The 18,356-nt window shown below is 48.7% G+C and overlaps 4 protein-coding genes across 4 annotated transcripts; 3 read left to right on the forward strand and 1 right to left on the reverse strand.

Annotated features, from left to right (window-relative positions):
- Positions 1–444: 444 nt before the first annotated feature.
- Positions 445–6,596, forward strand: npy2rl (neuropeptide Y receptor Y2, like). The gene is made up of 6 exons (XM_019856195.1): positions 445–944; positions 2,602–3,045; positions 3,113–3,245; positions 4,081–4,246; positions 4,341–4,494; positions 5,346–6,596. The coding sequence occupies exons 2-6, from the start codon at positions 2,890–2,892 to the stop codon at positions 5,913–5,915; spliced, it is 1,179 nt and encodes a 392-aa protein (XP_019711754.1). The 5' UTR covers positions 445–944; positions 2,602–2,889; the 3' UTR covers positions 5,916–6,596.
- Positions 6,597–6,692: 96 nt separating this feature from the next.
- Positions 6,693–10,801, forward strand: fga (fibrinogen alpha chain). The gene is made up of 8 exons (XM_019856194.1): positions 6,693–6,838; positions 6,923–7,027; positions 7,147–7,330; positions 7,418–7,563; positions 7,637–7,735; positions 7,992–8,147; positions 8,738–9,302; positions 10,086–10,801. Exons 1-8 carry the CDS (start codon positions 6,782–6,784, stop codon positions 10,703–10,705), a joined length of 1,932 nt encoding a protein of 643 aa, XP_019711753.1. The 5' UTR covers positions 6,693–6,781; the 3' UTR covers positions 10,706–10,801.
- A 491-nt stretch (positions 10,802–11,292) lies between these two features.
- LOC109506930 (fibrinogen alpha chain) lies at positions 11,293–13,808 on the forward strand. Its single transcript, XM_019855977.1, has 5 exons — positions 11,293–11,344; positions 11,439–11,548; positions 11,734–11,917; positions 12,897–13,042; positions 13,229–13,808. The coding sequence occupies exons 1-5, from the start codon at positions 11,293–11,295 to the stop codon at positions 13,541–13,543; spliced, it is 807 nt and encodes a 268-aa protein (XP_019711536.1). The 3' UTR covers positions 13,544–13,808.
- Positions 13,809–14,450: 642 nt separating this feature from the next.
- fgb (fibrinogen beta chain) lies at positions 14,451–18,330 on the reverse strand. The gene is made up of 13 exons (XM_019856159.1): positions 18,166–18,330; positions 18,054–18,092; positions 17,826–17,929; positions 17,634–17,736; positions 16,789–16,857; positions 16,476–16,590; positions 16,292–16,398; positions 15,927–16,041; positions 15,738–15,857; positions 15,292–15,414; positions 15,110–15,204; positions 14,836–15,026; positions 14,451–14,730 (listed from the first exon to the last, which is right to left on the reverse strand). Exons 1-13 carry the CDS (start codon positions 18,253–18,255, stop codon positions 14,499–14,501), a joined length of 1,503 nt encoding a protein of 500 aa, XP_019711718.1. The 5' UTR covers positions 18,256–18,330; the 3' UTR covers positions 14,451–14,498.
- Between the last annotated feature and the right edge of the window lie 26 nt (positions 18,331–18,356).

The following is an 18,356-nucleotide window of genomic DNA, read 5'->3' on the forward strand; positions in this document are numbered from 1 at the left end:
CACACACACACACACACACACACACACACACACACACACACACACACACACACACACACACACACACGTAGCCGATGCCGATTTTGATATTTGGCAGAATGCCATTCCGAGAAGAGAGAGAAAAATGCACAAAAATCTGCCAATTTTTGGAGGACGCGTGGGGTGCGAGTGTTTCAATATCCTTGATGTTTTTCCTTATCTTGTAATATGTGGAATCGGCCGTCTGATTAATGTGCTTGGCCTTAATCTTAATGAAACGGCGCGCACTTTGATCCCCACAAAGCAGCTTTTCTTGGCCACGGTTGGCTGTGTAGCATTAGCGCTGTTAGCTTCTTTGTGTGCTTAGTTGTATTCACAGGCTGAGGTAGGTGGGACATTCCTGAGGGATTTTCGGCTGAGAAAAGTGAATCGCCAGACCCCCCCACTCCTTGCTCCGGTACTGCTTCTATTCGGTTTGCATATTTTAGGTTTTTGGGGTTTATCTTTTTTTTTTTTTGTTTTTGCATTTCCTCACTTAATTTTATTGGCCTCAAGGGTGACTCTGGGTGAGAAGCGCTGCACATTTATTTTGCATTTTGCGTGAATTGAATTTGTATTTTTCATGCATTTATATGAATCATTTGTTAATTCTTTTCTATTGTCATGACACTGCCATCTGCTACCTCCCGCCTGCTCACTTTGATTTGATCTTCCTCCTCCGTCATCTTTCTCTTCGCACTCGCAAGCACGCCCCGCTTCTGCAATGTGATGCTCCCCTGCCTCACTTGCCTCTTCTTCTTCTTCTTCTTTGCCGCCGCCTCCTCGAACTCGCGCAGTGATGCAACGTGCTCATCTAAGGTGACGAGGTGATGGATGATTTGGAAAAGTAAACAACACCACCTTTTTGTTTTGTTTGTTTGGACCGTCAAGGACTTTTGGAGTCTGGACCACGGAGACGCCAACTGGTCAGTGTGTCAACCTTTTCAATATATATTGAGAATGATATTCATACAAATCAACTCTTCAAGTGTCACTTTTATTTTGGGGGAGGATGTCAGGGGCTTGTGTCATTCATTAATTGGACAAGTGCGTCTGCCATTTCATGAATGAATGTTTCGCAAACATGCATCATGTAAATACAGAGTAGATTTAAATTTAAGTGAACCCGCTATTATTGTATTAATCATTCACTGCCGGCCATTTTAGAGTACTTTGTCATTTTCAAGACCCACAGGATATTGTGTTCAACGATTGTATACCTACACCAAATCTACAGAATGACGGAATGGACTTTCACCAAGAAAAAAAAAAAAAAGTTAGATTCTCCCTTTTTCTGTTCATTTATGATCATTGGTAGAAAAGAGGCGGGTCGGACAAAATGCAGCCGCTTCTCCCAGTAGACTCACAAGCCGAGCTGAGCTGAGATCTAAAATGGAGAGGGCGTTGTCATCTACTGGTGGTTGTGCATCAGTGAAATTGTTTCAAAGTTTTCAACGATTTCAGAGTTTTCAAAGATTGACGCAGCGAAGGAGCATAAGACACTCCCCGACTCATCTCCGTTCGAAAATATTACTGACAAGGATACTTGTCAGTGGCAGTGAAATTACCAGAAGTGAAAAACTACTACCGGAGACTAAAATTACATACTGTATGTTTTTACTTCCTTACGTCTTTCATCTTGGGGCATTGTCGGTAAAAAGGCTCAGTCAGGCAACATTAAGAACCAGAGTCACACGGTTCTCTTACCGTTTGTTTACTGTCCAAATTTTTGTTGGTGATTAAAGCAGTCTTCGAAAGCATGAACGGACTCAAGTTACGTACAAAACAACCTAGATCAAATGCATTTTTTATTGATATGAGATGTATATACTCATATATTAGAGCTGCAACTGATGATCTTAATATTATTTAAATAATCGATTGTGTCGATTATTTTGTTGATAAATCCAATTAAAAAAGTTTGAATTTCCATCCCCAGAGTTCAAAGACAGGACATTATTTCAAATGACGGTTCAAGAATTGCACAAGGATAATTAGGATTCAGTTACCGGTTAGGATTAGGCAATTTGCAGTGCTTCGCACGTATGGGACTTGACAGCATTGGCCATAAAATCTGAAATTTCTTCCTGTCGAAGTGATTAATGCAATCAAAATTCACATTCAGTCTGGTGTCAGCATTTATGTATGATTCTGTGCTATATGTATTTTGTTTTCCACGTTGTTGTCATGTAAAGAAGTCACTTTCTAACAACGTCATCTGACAATGCAACCATTTGCGGCGGGGTTCCTCAGGGCACCATGCTAGGTCCCTCTAGGTTTTTCTAACCACGTCATCTGACAACGCTACCATTTGCGGTGGGGCTCCTCAGGGCAGCATGCTAGGTCCCTGTAGGTTTGTTTATAAAACTGTAGGGATGCCTCGCCTCCAGGTGACTGCGTCTCTCACTACACTGGCTCCTCCAGATGAGAGTGAGCTAAAAATAGCACAGGCGGGAAACGTGTTGATGAATAAATCAGTGTCCCCTTACGCGTCGCTAACCGCCACGCGAGCCGTTGCTCTTCATCCCAAACCACACAATTGACTGAAATTCCTCAAATATTTCTTTCTCTTTCCTTCCACAGGCAATGTGCAATGGCCCTGCCAAGCCAGTCAGTCTGACTGACTGGACGTATGATGTGCGCGACTGGACAAATGATTGTGTGAGAGAGGACAGACGAGAAATTATTGAACATGCAAGACATACGATTGAACCTTAGACCTGTGGGCGTGGACATACGTCTGCGATTGGATATCCGATATATACAGTTGGATGTCGGACGCAGGCAACTGGACAAAATTGCGTGACCGGCTCAGCTCGGATTCTTGACGAATGTGATTGGCTCTCCAACGTGTGCAACTGGACATACGACATGGACCAGGTCGACGTGAATCAGGACCCACCCACGACTGGGTCCGCAAATCTCAGTGACCACGATGACTATGACGACTTGCTGGCCGACGCGGAGCACCTCGGGTTCGAAGGCGGCACCTTTCCCGAAGACCCCATCCGACTGCTCGGCGTGCAGGTGAGTGACAGGTTGACGTCCCGACGGGCCTCCCGGCAACTGCTGTGTCTGTCGCTCCTCGCTACAGGTGGTATTGATCGCGGCCTACAGCGCCATTATCCTCCTGGGGCTTGTGGGTAATTCTCTGGTCATCTACGTCATCTACCGCTTCAAGACGCTGCGCACCGTCACCAACTTCTTCATCGCCAACTTGGCCGTCGGTACGTCCAACGCCCAATTTATTCTCTCTCTCTCTCTCTCTCTCTCTCTCTCTCTCTTTCTGTGTGTGTGTGTGTGTGTGTGTGTGTGTGTGTGTGTGTATGTGTATATATATATATATATAGCACTTATTTTTTTTCCACTGAAAGCATTGCATGAATATATGTCATTCGAAAAGAGTTTGGCAGTAATACTCTAAAACCCCCTTTTCCGTTGACATTTTCTTACATGTCTTGTGTACTATATACGAGGATGCGTGTCTGTGCTGGGAAACAAGCCGCTCATTTTAATGACTGGAGACTGCTGAAATTGAGAATAACTAATGAGTGTGAGCGTGCATTTGAGAGCGGGCGTGCTTTTTGTGGATGTCTGCGTGCAGGGGTGCATGGGCCTAGAGTGGGGTGCTGCTGCTGCTTTTGGCTCTTTGTGGCTCTCTGTGAAGCGGGGTCGACCTTGTGGGGCTCTCCTCTGGGGCCCGCACAAAGCCAGTGCAGGATTATCCACCCAGGGACAAAGTGTGCGATTACCATGAGAAAGCAGGCAGCCCCGGCCTCATAGCTGAGGACTGCCAGGCCTGCTGGAGAGGTGGGCTTCGTCTCTGTGTGCACTGCGATTGGCTGGCAACCGGTTCAGGGTGTCCCCCGCCTACTGCCCGAAGACGGCTGGGATAGGCTCCAGCACCCCCCGCGACCCTAGTGAGGATCAAGCGGTTCGAAAAAATGAATGAATGAACTTCATATATTGCATATTATGTTGTGGCCCCCCCAAGCAACGGCTCGCTCACGGACCCCAGTTTAAATGTCTTACGTCCTTTAAATGCCACTTCCTGTCCCTTAGCCGACCTGCTGGTGAACGCGTTGTGTCTCCCGTTCACGCTGGTCTACACGCTTCAGGGCGAGTGGCAGTTTGGGAGCACCCTTTGCTTCCTGGTGCCCTTCGCCCAGGGCCTCGCCGTCCACGTCTCCACTCTGACCCTCAACGTCATTGCCCTGGACCGCCACAGGTCGGTAGGCGGGTGGATAAGCCGGCGGGCGGGTGGGCGCTTCTCCGAGTGGCCCGGGGCCTGACGCGTGACAGCGATGTCGCCGTGATTACAGGTGCATCATTCACCACCTGGAGACCAGGATGCGCAAGGACACCTGCTACGGGGTCATCGCGCTCACGTGGCTGATGAGCGCCGCGCTCGCCAGCCCCCTCGCCATCTTCCGAGAGTACGGATCTTTCGCGCTGACGCCGGGGCACAGCATCCAGGTACGTCCTCAGAGATGGGACTCGAGTCATTATGACTTGGACTTGATTCACTGTTTTGACGAAAAGTAAAAGACGTTCGACTCCACTTGGGTTTGGAATTTATCGACTTGATTGAGACTGGAAGGTAACCACTAGAGACCCACTTCAGACTTGGAGTTTGAGACATGAGAATTGCTTGGAACTTAAAGGTTTAGACTTTGAGACTTACCGTACTTGAGGCTCCAAGGTTAAGATTTGAAAATCGCGAGAATCCATGAAATGTAGATTTGAGACTGATTTAAGATTTCAAGATTAAGTCTTGAGACTTGAGTCTTCAATGTTCAGGCTTGAGACTTCAAATTTAAGACATGACACATGATACTTTAAGGTTAACCCTTTAATTCAGAACGTGTCGGCGGCGACACGTGTCGGCGCCGACACATACAGTGGCGACACGTGTCAGCGCCGACACGTGTCAGTGCCAAAAGTGTCGCCGCCGACACGTTCAGATTTAAAGGCTCAGGTTGTAAAGGGTTAAGACTTGAGGTTCATCAGGCCTGGGAGGGACTTCAGACTTGAAATTCGAGACATGAGACTCGCTTAAGACTTGAAGTTTAAGATTGAGCCTTGAGATTTTTGAGAATTACTCAAGACTGGAAGATTTAGTCTTGAGATTTACTTGAGACTTGAAATTCAAGACATGAGACTTGCTTGAGACTTGAAGTTTAAAATTTGAGACTTGAAAGTTCAGACATTGTACTTGAGACTTGAAGTATGAGACTTGAGCATGACGTTGGAGACATGAGACTTGAACCCATTTCCCGTACTTCCTCTTTTGCCCATCAACGCGATTTTGTGGCCCCCGTCTGCAGGTTTGCACCGAGAAGTGGCCCGGGTCCAGCACGGACGGGACGGTGTACAGCGTCTCCATGTTGGTGCTGCAATACTTCCTCCCGCTTGCCATCATTTCTTTCGCCTACGCCCGCATCTGGTCCAAGCTGCGAGGTCACGTCAGCCCGGCGGAGGGCGGGGCCGACGGCGCCGCCGCGGGCTCCGAGCGCCACCGCCGCCGTCGTAAGACCACAAAAATGCTGGTGACCATGGTGGTGGTCTTCGCCGTCAGCTGGCTCCCTTACCACGCCTTCCAGCTCGCCACCGACATCGACAGCACTGTGCTGGACATGCCCCATTTCCGTCTGCTTTACACCCTCTTCCACGTGGTGGCCATGTGCTCCACCTTTGCCAACCCGCTGCTCTACGGGTGGATGAACCGCAACTACCGCGCCGCCTTCCTGGCCGCCTTCAAGCTTCGGGATAGAGGGTGTCGGCGCGGGCGCAAGGACTCCATCCGCCAGTTGAACGGGGAGCAAGAAGGGAGGACGAAGAGGGAGGAAGGGAGGCAGGAAGTTGCGTGCGCCTGTCTCAACGCGACCGACGTGTGAACAGCAAGGGTTCCGGATTCATCCGTTTCATTTCTTGGGAGCGAAAGTACAGCCTGTAGCAGCTGACTGTGGGCAAGGAGGGTGGGGTTGATTGATGGTCACACAAGTTGTCAGGGCCGGGAAGGCCTCAACGCTACCACAAGAACTGACCTTCATTTACAACTTGAATTCCAATAATCGTGCCGTGAAACTGTATTCAGACATTGCCATCACTCTGTTCTCTTTATTTGGTTTCGTTTGTCATGGATGAACTGCTTCCACTGTATGTTGATGTAAGATTTTATTTTTTTTGTCCAATTGTGTTGCCAGGTCATCAGGGGCCAATGTAACGTCAACTGCGTTAGCATTAGCAGTGCGACGAGCTCTTTAACTCATCACATTACAAATTTGTCCCGATGTCAACGTCTTTCCGTCTTTCGGTTAGTCAGAGCAAAACACGTTTGTAGCGATCCGCACACATATTACATTTTTTAATCAGCACCTCTCTTGACTAGGATGCCTTTCCTTTTTTTATGATTTTGTCATGCTATCCTATAAATATTGATTGTAAACTGTTCCAGCTGAAGTACGTGGCATACGGGCGTGCCGTCATATTGCATTTTTTTGGATAAATATGACAAATGGTGACATGACAGTGGCTTTGCGTAAGTCCCTACTTAAGTCTCGCGTAGCAACCATGACCTGTCTCATTTACCGCTTGAGTGTTCAGTTGGTGGGAAAAAGCGCAAGTTCGTGTTTGTGTACAAAGTGCAGCCACACAAAAGGTCGTCGCCCACTCGACGGTTTGCTCAACCTCGTCTGAGTCACGAGTGTCGGGGGCGGCTTCAAAACCGGACGGCTCCGGGATCTTCGGAACATTCGACAACATGCGACGACCAAGTTTGCTGGCCTGCCTCGGCCTCGTGTGCGCCGCCGCCTCGCTGGTGAGACAACAGACAAAACCGTTGTGTTGCTTGAACATCGAGTGACACTATCCCCCCCCCATGAAAAAACCCAAATGTCCACAGGCTAGCGGGATGGACCCCAGGGGAGCGCGGCCCGTGGTGCCCAACACCCGATCTGACAAGTGCGCCCCCGAGAAGGAGTGGCCTTTCTGCACTGACGACGACTGGGTAATGTTCGATTTTTATTTATTTTTTCATGACAACAAAACACTCATTGAAGAGAGTTGACACTAAAAATGAATTGAAATGAAACAGAGTGTGAGTACCTTTTCCACCTCTGCCGCCAGGGTAACAAGTGTCCGTCAGGCTGCAGGATTCAAGGTTTGATGGACCACCAGGATCACAGCCTCCTGAAGAAAATCGAAAAGATCCGCGATATGCTGCAGCAGTACCAAGTCGGGTACCGCTCGGCCGATCACGTGACCAAGCAAACGTACGACTACCTGAGGGAGAAGCTCATCCTGAACTCCGGTTGGTCCCCGCGCACCTCCTTCGGAACCCCGCCGTGCTCTTTCGGAGCGCGACTTGAGGATGACGTGTTGCTTGTTCGACCCGTAGGCCAAGACGACCGCTACTACAACTTGGCGCAGAACCTTCGCCAGAGGATCTCCGACATTAAGGTGAAGATCGACCGGCAGCTGCGGGTCCTGGCGGCCCTCCGTGATCGGGTGATGGATCAGGTGACCGACATGCAGAGACTTGAGGTGAGCCTCGCTTCGCCATGCTGAGAAGGAAATGAGAAACAAGTTTCTAAGGGTCCCGATCTCTTCCCTCCAGGTGGACATCGACATCAAGTTGCGGTCCTGCAAAGGTTCTTGTGAGAAGTACTTTGAGCACCAGGTGGACCACGCCGGTTACGTGGCTCTGGACAAACAGGTTAGCCGCTGTCTGACATGCGCTGACATTTTGGCTCCAGTGAGAATTTTAAAAAGGACCCTATCATCATCCAGAATTCTTTATCCTCTGTGAAGAGTGACTGATATTACTGAGATGCTGACATGGGCTTCATTGAGCAGTATATCCTTTTCATTCTGTACTCTATTGGCCCTAGGCGCAAGGTGCACCTATCTGAAAGAGCATCACAATGTCCATTGAATTGAGGCAAAAATATGACAACAGTTGTCTTTTCCAGATGAACCAGCTCCAGGCCCAGCAGGTGCAGGGCATCCAGTCTGTGCAGCAGCTGGAAGTGATGCAGAGCAGGCCGTTGCAAGAAGCGCTCGAGGGCACCATCTACAAGTCCAAGGTTACCAAGACGGGACAGCAACAGCAAGATGTCTTCCACGAGGTCAGGGCGCCTCGCAATGCCGTGAACATACTTTCAATGTAGTCGGTGTGCAGTAGCCAAACCCGTATTGAGTTATTTTACATTACGTCCCACCCCAAAACTAACGATTATCTCAGGTTACTCACAAATTGATTTCAGCGGTGCTATAACCCGAATCCAAACCTAATATACTGGTTCACATATTCACTGCCGGCTGTTTTCAAAGCATTTTCTGATATTACCAGGCATTTTAGAGCATTTTGGTCTTTCATAAGACACAGAATGACGTTTTTGGTTGCAGGATCAGCACAGAACCTACGAAAAGTAAAAGAATGTCTTTCACCAGAAATACTTTTTTTTCGTAGCTTTTTCCATTCTGAAGTAATCAGGAGTAGAACATGCATTGGTTTCACCAAAAACGCCAGTTTCTGACCCCAAAAAATGTGACAAGAAACATGTCAAAAAGAACAGTGGCTTTGACAATGGTATTTTTTATTGGGGGGGGGGGGGGTCTGGCATTTGAAACGATGAAGCAATGAGCTGTTGATCTCTCCACACGGTAGTTGGGAATCAGTGGTCTAACAGATGCTATCTTGTTCTCTATTGCTCAGGTGAAATCCCTCCAGCTGATTCTCGAGAAGGAAGGTTCCATATCCTCCCCCGCAACTATCTCCAAAGTTCCAGGTACTTCCACCTCTTCATCAAGCTCCTCCACGCATTCTAAGTCCATCACTGAGGTCTCAAGAGGCAACACCGGAGACTTGACTGGCAGCGGTAGCAACTTTGAAGACATGCACTTTTCCAGTTCCGGCACACAATCTTGCGTGATAGTGACCAAGAAAACCACGGTGATAACCCAGGACGGCCCCGTGGAAAAACTAGTGGAGAGCAGAGAGGGTGGTCCCGCCTGTCGAGGGTTGTCTGGTTCCAAGGGTGGGTTGGACACCATTTTCCCCAGCCTGAGCCATGCCTCCTCCAACATCAAGACCACTCATGTGAGCAGCGTCAAAGGAAGCCAATCGGACACAAAATTCGACTCCTCACAGCCCTTTTCGGAGGTGGGCTTCGACTTGGGAAAGTTCTTTAGTGACAACGCGGATGACGACGTTCCCGCCGTGCACGCTCGCAGCGTACACAGCGCGCAAGTCGAACGCCAGAGCGATTACACGGGAAAAGGTATTGCACCCTCCAACCTGGAGTGACGCCGCAATCTGCTAGCTTTGGCCTTCGCGTCGTGAGCCCTAGTCACAGAATCCACTACACGCAGGAAGTTAGGAATACCGTGCTCGTCATCTTCGACCTATTCGCAAATTATTTTGGACCGCTATCACCAAAAAAAAAAAAAAAACATCGCCAAAATGCTCTAAAATGCCACAAGATGGAGCCAAAAGCCCCATGCTAATGCTAAGGAACTACAGTATGTTGAATTGATATGGCGCGACTGAGGGTATTATTTGCGATTTTCGATTCCTGTACTTAACCGCTGCTTTTTGTTGGGAATTTCTAAATTGTTCTCCCGAATGACATTTTTCGGATGAGCCTAAAATATACAATCGCTTTTACAGCTGAATTGAATTTGATTTAAACTTTTGAATACCCTGGAATGTTTCTTTAGTCAATGGACAATTTCACAATAGGTGTTTGATCTATGAACATTTCCAAACGTGTCCGCTTCCATGCCTTTCTGTGACACTTCCAGTCCTTGGAAATTTCCATGGATCCGACACCTCGTTGGTTGTTCAAAAACGAATGAGACATTCACCAGCTTGACAAAAGTTTAGCGCTCAAATTAAGTTCAGCTCTAACGGTGATAAATGTACATTTTACGTTCATACTGAAATTTCAGCAGAAAACCAAATATCCCTAACTTTCTGAGGGTAGTGAAACCCGTTCTAATTTTTAGCTTTAGCATCCGTGTTGAACTTTCTGGAATTTGAAGAACCGAATGATGTGTTGCAGATTGCGTGGATATCTTCCACAAGCACACCCGGGGGGAAACGAGCGGCTTGTTTAACATCAAAGCCTCGGCCGCCGCCGACCTCGTGTCAGTGTACTGCTTCCAGGAGGGGTTGTTGGGCGGCTGGTTGTTAGTCCAGCAGAGAGAGAACGGCTTGCTCAACTTCAACAGAACTTGGGCCGAGTTCCGCGAAGGTTTCGGACGTGTGGACGCGCAGGGGAGGGGGGAGGTGTGGCTCGGCAACCAGAACCTCCACTTGTTGACCAGCCAGGGTGAGACCCTGCTGAGGGTGGAGATGCAGGACGGGGAGGGGGGCGTTAGCACTGCAGACTACATCATTCGGGTGGGTCCTGAGGAGGAGGGGTATCCGTTACATGTCTCCGGCTATAGCGGCACCGCAGGCGACGCCCTCGCAATGTCCTCCGCGTCCCACAGCGGGATGAAGTTCAGCACTTGGGACCGGGACAATGACGCGGGGGCGGGAAACTGCGCGGCGACACACGGCGGGGGCTGGTGGTACAACAACTGCCAATTGGCCAACCTCAACGACGGCGCCGGCGCGGTGTGGGACGGTCGGCGCCTCAAGAGTGTGCAAATGTTTGTGCGACCTGCCGCATTATGAAATTCTCCTGTGTTGACCTTTGGTTCTGTTGACTTTCCACCCCTTGTTTCCAAAATGTTCAGCACTGAACTCAATAAACGATCGATGTTCACCTCATCTCCTCTGTGTGTTGTGTTTTAGTGGGATCCACTTGGACACAATGTGGTCCTGGGACTCCTAAAGTGGTCAAAACTACACACATTCCCCACTCACTATTTGGGATGAACCCAAAATGCTGTAGAAACTTCATAGTCTACGCATTCTGTACCCCATCTTCCCCAACTGTTCACTGGGAAGCAAAACCATCTGCACCATACATAGACTACGGTACAAAATTTGGGATAACCTAAAATGTGCTCGAACCTTCACAGGTTTCCCTAAACTTTTGAATGAGCGCGTTCTGCCGGTTCAGGCGTTGTAACTTGTAATCTTCCCCGAGAACATTTGAGGACTCGAGTCTATGGTATCATCAGGAGGTTGCAACAGAGATAAAAAGAGACTGGAAGAGTCACAGAAAGGCATAGAAGCAGACGTACTTAGAAATGGGATGGCGGATTCAAGGCTCAAACATCTGTTGTGAAAAAGTACTGAAAAATTGAACAGTACAAATGCTTGGAAGCTGCGTCAACAGGAAGTTGCTTGTTTTGGGCAAACAGATCTGTCAGCGTGTGTTTGCGATGAAGTTCTTTCCAAAAAGCAAACAAACAAGGCGTCCTTGGACCATGCTAACCACATATTTGCTCTGCGCCCACAGCATGCGCCGGCCTGCACATCCAACATGGCCGCCAGCAGCCCGGCCTCTCCCACACTGGACGACGCTGCCCCGCCAGGTCGGATGTGCCGCCGTGTTCCCATGGTGACTGGGTAAGAAGAGGAAATGTGTCCCGTTGGCCTTAAAGCCAATAGGCTGTTTCAATATGACATCACATTTGCGCCCAAGCATTCTCATAGTAAACAACTCAATACGTGTCCTTTGACCAAGGCAGAGCGGTTGAGAAAACAGGGGAAATAGCTTGAAAGGATATTTTAACTTTCTTCTCGACCTGCAGGGCAGGAAGTGTCCATCCGGTTGCCGCCTGCAGGCTATCCTCTCCCAGGCGCACACAAAAGTGGACAGGAAGCTGTACGGGTTCTGTAAGACGGCCAAGACGCTGGAGGCCGCGAATGACGAGTTGATGGCGAAGGTCGCGAACGTCTACCGCCAACACCGGAGGGTCCTGGTCATCCAACATGGTAAAGCTAGCCGCAAACGCTTCGGTTTTTCCGCGTGGTGTCCATGTCCAAACGAAGCTCCTCAAATCACTACAACGTGGGTCCATGCCACCAAGATGCCACATGATGAGATGCTGGCAAACCACAAATTTAGTTGAAATGAAGCTAATCGTCTCACTTGGACGTAGTTCCTTGGCACCAAGACGCCATCAGATTTGGCAAAGCATAGATTTTGTTTAAAAATCTGCTTCGTTCTCTTCCTCATAGCTCCTTGGCATCAAAATGTCAAAACCGGGAACCAAAGCATTATCCATTTTTCCATCCATTTTCCGATCCGCTTTATTTTCACCATGGTCACAGGGGGTGCCATAACCTATCCCAGCTGTCTTCGGGAAGTAGGCGGGGGACACCCTGAACCGGTTGCCAGCCAATCGCAGGGCACACCTAGACGAACAACCATCCGCGCTCACACTCACACCTAGGGACAATTTTGAGTGTTCAATCAGCCTGCTATGCATGTTTTTGTAATGTGGGAGGAAACCGGAGTACCCGGAGAAAACCCATGCAGGCACGGGGAGAACATGCAAACTCCACACAGGAAGGCTGGAGCTGGAATCGAACCCACGACCTCTGCAGTGTGAGGTCGACGTGCTAATCACTCGTCCACCGAACCGCCCTACCAAAGCATTGCCTTTGCTGAAATGAAACTCCTCAACTCGCGTCAACATAGTTCCATGGCACCAAGATGGGATGTATTTGCAGGAAAGCACAACTTTTTGTTTTAAGGAAGCTCTCACTCAACTCACCACCAGAATAATTCCTTGACACCAAAATGCCACAAGACAGCACCAAAGAGATATCATCATCAAATCAATTTCTCCATTGAAAAAAAAATGAAATGTCACTCATGCATTCCAGCCACAAAAAATATGTGTGTTTTTATTGTCGTATTTGTGTATGTTTTGATGTCAAGTAACCACTCTTATTGTGCCTTGTCAAGTGTCGGAGCTGAAGTTTGTGCAAGATGCTGCTGAGCTGGCAAGGAACCTGACGACACTTCGGCAACGATCTGGGCGGCAGCGGCAGCGGCTGGAGGAGCTCAAGGAACGCGTTCGGCGGCAGGTGGAAGAGCTGTGGAGAGCTGAGGTGAGGCGGAGAGCACGTGGCGGCATCGTGGCTACTCGCCAACTCATTTGCAGTTGCCGCCCGTGCGGTCACACATGCCAAAATCAAGCACTGCGTAGTTTACAAAGTGGAATTGCTCAAATTGTCTCGCCATTTAGTGCAAAAATCCAGCAATAAAAATGCTAAGTTGGAATCAATGCTCGGCAGGTGGACGTGGACATGAAGCTGCGAGCGTGTGCGGGATCCTGCAAGGCGGTGCTGCCTTTCAGCATCGACGACGCCGCCTATCGGACACTCCGGGCAGACGCGACTGAGTTTGACAGCCAGAGAAGGAAGCAGGCCCCACCTCCGGGAGATATCCCACAAATCAAACTTCGGCCTGTGCTCGTGGGCCCGCCCCCGTCCAAAGCGTACAAGCAGATCCCGACGGTACGGAGCGAATTGCTCACCCAGTTTGAGGACATTGGACAAAATCAGCTCTTTTTGGTCGAGTCTGAGAATGGCGAACCTCACGAATCTTAGCACTTCTCCAACATCCAACATACACTACCCACAATATTATTATTATAATATAGATCACTTACAGAGTGTCACGTATTGGAGTATTTAAACATCATTAACAAGTCACAGCATCATTCTATTCGATGACGTCTTCACTTGTTTGTATCGAGTAAGCGCAAGCACACCAAGTCACCAATCTTAGTAAACTTAGCTTCAATATTGCAGAGGTACTGTTACGATATGATGTCAATCGTGAGATAAATAAATTCCAGCAATGGTCTCTGAACAGCTTGAGTAGCCCAAGAGTTGCCACAAAACAGGAAACGCACCAACGCGAAAGTGCTGCGTGCGTGACGATGGAGAGGGAGGGTCACACCACCAGGCATTGGAATGTTTCGTCACCCGTGGCCCTATCTTGCAGGGGAGCGACTGCATAAGTTAAAGTTTTATTTTACACGTACTGACTATATACTACATTCAATGTATGCTGCTTATCTCCAAAATAGGTTGACATATATTTTAATCCATCTATTCAACTGTGCTTATCCTGAACAGGATCGAAGGGGGTGCTGGAGCCTATCCCAGCTGGCTTCAGCCCGACTACACTCTAAAGTGGTCGCCAGTCAGTCGCAGGGCACATATAGAAATAAAATCTATTTATTTTAATATTTAATGGGGTTTTTGTTTTGGTTTTCAACGACATTAAATGAACTGCAGTGGCCTCCAGCGCCCTCTGTTGACCACTGCTAGAAGCTCCATATCCCTGATTTTTTGTAAGCAGTGTTTTTCCTGCACGGTGCTCATGTTAGCTGTCCAAAAATGAACTAAAGTTAATTGAATTATGTTCGAGCCCATAAACACTTTCATTGTGCTTGTAAAGAGCATCCAGGAAATTTGTGTATTTAATGAGCGGCGAGGACACAAGTTGTCAAGTAAGTGTGACGTTTATTCACAGTGTCTTTGTTGTTATTGTTGGTTATCTGGAGGCGAAGACGGGCCGTATCTTCATACTGATGGCCTTGAGCGAGTACCAGCTACCCTTCCAGTTCATCCACACGATGCCGTCGTCTGTGCCGTGCTTGGCCATCTGCTTGGTGTAGGCTCCGCCGATGTAGTACCGGCCGTTGGGATTGGCCGAGTGGCAGCGGTTGTACCACCACCCGCCGCCATCCTCTCTGGCGCACTGCTTGGTGGGGTCGCCAGGGTTCCTGGAGTCAAGTGTAAGGAGGGTGAGTGAGAAGGGAAGGATTTTTGACGACACAGAGGTATAGGGGCCGAGACCCCCAAATCTGCAACAATGGCCACACACACACCAGTTGTCATTGTCTCTGTCGTAGGTGCTGAACTTGGCGCCATGGTGTTTGGTCATTGTGCGATTTTCCCCAAACAGCTCCAGAGCGCCGTCCAAGAGACAGTTCCCGGCATTGCCCGAGTATTCATTCACCGACAGCATGTAGTTGGACGACTCCGACTGCATGGTGAACTGGCGGTACAGGCCGTGGACCTAAACGCAAAGCGACAAAACGCCGACTGCTCAGTACCGGTAAGTACATTTGGGTTTGTCAAGACGGCAAGCCGCCTGCTCACCTTGGCGCCCGTCCAGTCCTGCATCTCGAAGAGAAGCTCTGTCGGGCCCATCTTGGTCAGCTGACTAATGCGCTCGTTGCCTAGCCAGTATTCGCCTGTCACGTGACAAAAAGTGAGATTCGTGGTGCTGCTCCTTTTTGAGGCCAGGGAGAGAGAGAAGAAGAAAAAAAAAAAAGACTGACCTGGTCTCTCACAGTAACCCTTGCCCACATCCAGCGCGATGTTCCCAAAACCACGCCGGTAATCGTCCCAGCGTCGGCCAAAGTCCACGCTGCCATCCAGTCGGTTCTGGATGAGGAGCCATCCTGGTGGACAAGGTTCATGTAAGACAATGTTCCTCACCAGCTGGGGTCCCCACCACCGCTACCCAGGGTTTATAATAGTTTCGGATTTTTCATTGTAGATCGTTTTTATTTCGTTTCGATTTTTGTTTTTTAAATTCCGTTAATTTGAAATAACCTATTCGTTTAAGTCTTTAAATGACAATTTTCAAACTGTTTAGATTGTTGGACTTTTCTTTCTTCTGTACAGACAAACCGAAATATTTATTTTGTTAACCCCACGCAAATTTTTTTTTTCAATTTTAGTCTTCATTATTAATAACTCCAATAACCTTGCCCCTACCTACCTCCATTGTTAGAGCTTTGGTCACAGAAGACTTTGTACGGGGACGCCAAGGGATCCGGTTGGATCATGTACATCTGTGAGTCTTTCCCGCCACGGCGGTAGATGTCCTCGCACTCCTTTCCTGGAAGTGCAGTCAGCTATTTGAGCTTTTATTTTGACAGGACTACCATTTGACTGCCATTTTTCTTACCGGTCACCACGGGGATGGGGCATTTGGTCTGGCATGGATCCTTGCACCCCTCCTTCTGCGCCTTGATGGCCTTCTCCAGCTTCTCGATCTTCAGACGGAGCTTGTCCACGACGCCCTGCGTGGGTATGACAACGACATTCCCCCGTCGGTGAAGTCTGTCGCCGCCGATGACTAACTCAGCGTTGGCAACCGACCAACCAATAGAATGTTACTAAAGGCAGCTATATTTGTCGCTAAAAGGGGGAGGTGATTCCATAAATAGGAGAACATATTTGTTGCTAGGGAGTCGCTATGGTAGTCTGAAAAGTGGCTAAATACGGCAACAGACTTCTAATTGCAATCAACGCCTGTGGTGTGCCACCCACCTGCAGGACACGAATGGTGGAGGGGAACACTGTGTCGACTGTCTCCTTGATGAAGGCGTGCTGTTCCTCCACCTGACTGGTGAACTGATTGACCACCCGCCCGTTGTCTGCGGGGACAGGAAGTGCATGATTGGACGCGGGGAGCGCGGGCGGTGAGAAGCGCTTCGCGGGAGAGCAGCGTCACCTCCGATGATTCGCTGGCGCTCGGTCAGCGAGGAGGACATCTCGTTGGCAAAGTTATAGACCACGTTGGACGAGCGCGACAGCTCGTCCACCAGAGGCCTCAAGTCGTTGATGCTCTGGAACAAACAGGAAACGGCTGATTGGCCATAGGGCTGTTTTTGGAGGCTCCGCCCACTAAAAATGTTAGCAATAAAGTGGTCGTTCTCAACCACTGTGCAGTGACAAATTATCCAATTTCAATGAATTGGTCTGGCGTGTGTTATTTTATTCTGTGTCAGTGACATCATGGTTGGGAAACTGTGGCGTAGACTTACTGTCGCGACGCTCTTCTCCTGCTTGAGCAGCGCGGTCTTCAGCTCGCAGCCGGTGGGACACAACACACCCTGGCGAGAACGGTCAAGCATAGACATGAATCGTACCTAACTCATAGCAACTCTCAAAGCAAAGGCTGAACTGTGTTGGGTAAAAAAAAATAAATAATAATAATTAAAAATAAATAAATAAAAAACACCACCACTGGCCCGCACCAAATTTTTAATCAGAGATGACTTTTTGCATGCCTTAACGTATTTTTTGACGGTGAGTTCAAAAGCTTTTGGGATAGTAATGTTTTAAATTTTAAGTGTAACGTATGAAAGCTTACGCAATATGGATTTTACCACGCCTTGCGATTTATAGCTATGACATTTCAGAAAAAAAAAAATCCACCTGTTGCTTAACTTAAGAAATTTGAAGTCATAAATTGTATGAAATATATATTACGAAAGCCTAATGTGCTCGAGAAAAAAAACGAGGGCAGATTCAGAACCTGTGCAAAAATGGAGAAATGTTTACTTGTATTGCAGATTAAAAAAAAAAAGTAAAAATGTCTTAACCAGTGTAATATAATTGCCATTTACCCCTTAATTTTGCGATTGTAAGTTAATACGCAATTATTTTTTTCGAGGACTTCAAGGCATTCTTTTAAGCGTTCACGACGATGTCACAACTTTCTACCAAACAATTGAACATAAAACAGTCATTCTGAAATCAGATTACGACAATACTGAAATCAATCTGTGGCTTTATCACTTCAACTTGTCGTTTCACAAAACGACGACATGTAAACATATGGACTCCACTTCATAAGTTTTACTGCGGCGGAAAAATCGAAACGTACCAATTCTCCGGCACCGTACGAACATCCGCCCGCCTCGGGGTGCACCTTCTTCTCCTCCTCCACCTCCTGTCCTCTGGACGTGGTGGTCGGACGTCCTTGATACCTGGGCAGATGCCATGTCAGCGTCATGGTTCATCCGTGTGTGTGTGTGTGTGTGTGTGTGTGTGTGTGTGTGTGTGTAAAAAGACAGACCTGCTGCCACCACCAATGGGAGGCGGCGTATAGCGGTTGCGAGTGTAGGAGTCCCGGCCCCCAGTCAGTGGGCGGTGGCCGCGGGCATCGGGTGCCGATTCGTCCTGTAAACACAAAGACGCTTGGTGATGTGGACAGCGAAGAGTCCGACGGACTGCACGGTGGATGAACGGTTAGGACGCAATGACTGCAAAACGGATGGACGGCTCGATGAAGAGCGTGACGTACCGTCGCGTTGGTCTTGGCCTTGGACGGGATCTTTGTGTCCTGCACGCAAAGCACAAACGGTCAGGAGCTAGTTTGAACGGAGGCCGTGTTAAAAGGGGATGGCTGCCCTCACCGTGTCGTATTCGTCGTAGTCCAGGTTGCCCTGTGAGGCGGCCCCACTCACGCAAAGGACCAGCAGCAGCAACGTGCGCGTCGTCTTCATTTCGGCTTTGCTCTTGTGTCCGGCGGCTCTCAAAGACCGCTTTTATGCTCACCCGCTCCACCCTTTGCTCCTATTGGAGGATCTCTGAGAGTACGGGTCAT

This window comes from Hippocampus comes, unplaced genomic scaffold, assembly GCF_001891065.2.
Source record: "Hippocampus comes isolate QL1 unplaced genomic scaffold, H_comes_QL1_v1.1 scaffold246, whole genome shotgun sequence".
NCBI classification, from domain to species: Eukaryota; Metazoa; Chordata; class Actinopteri; order Syngnathiformes; family Syngnathidae; genus Hippocampus; species Hippocampus comes.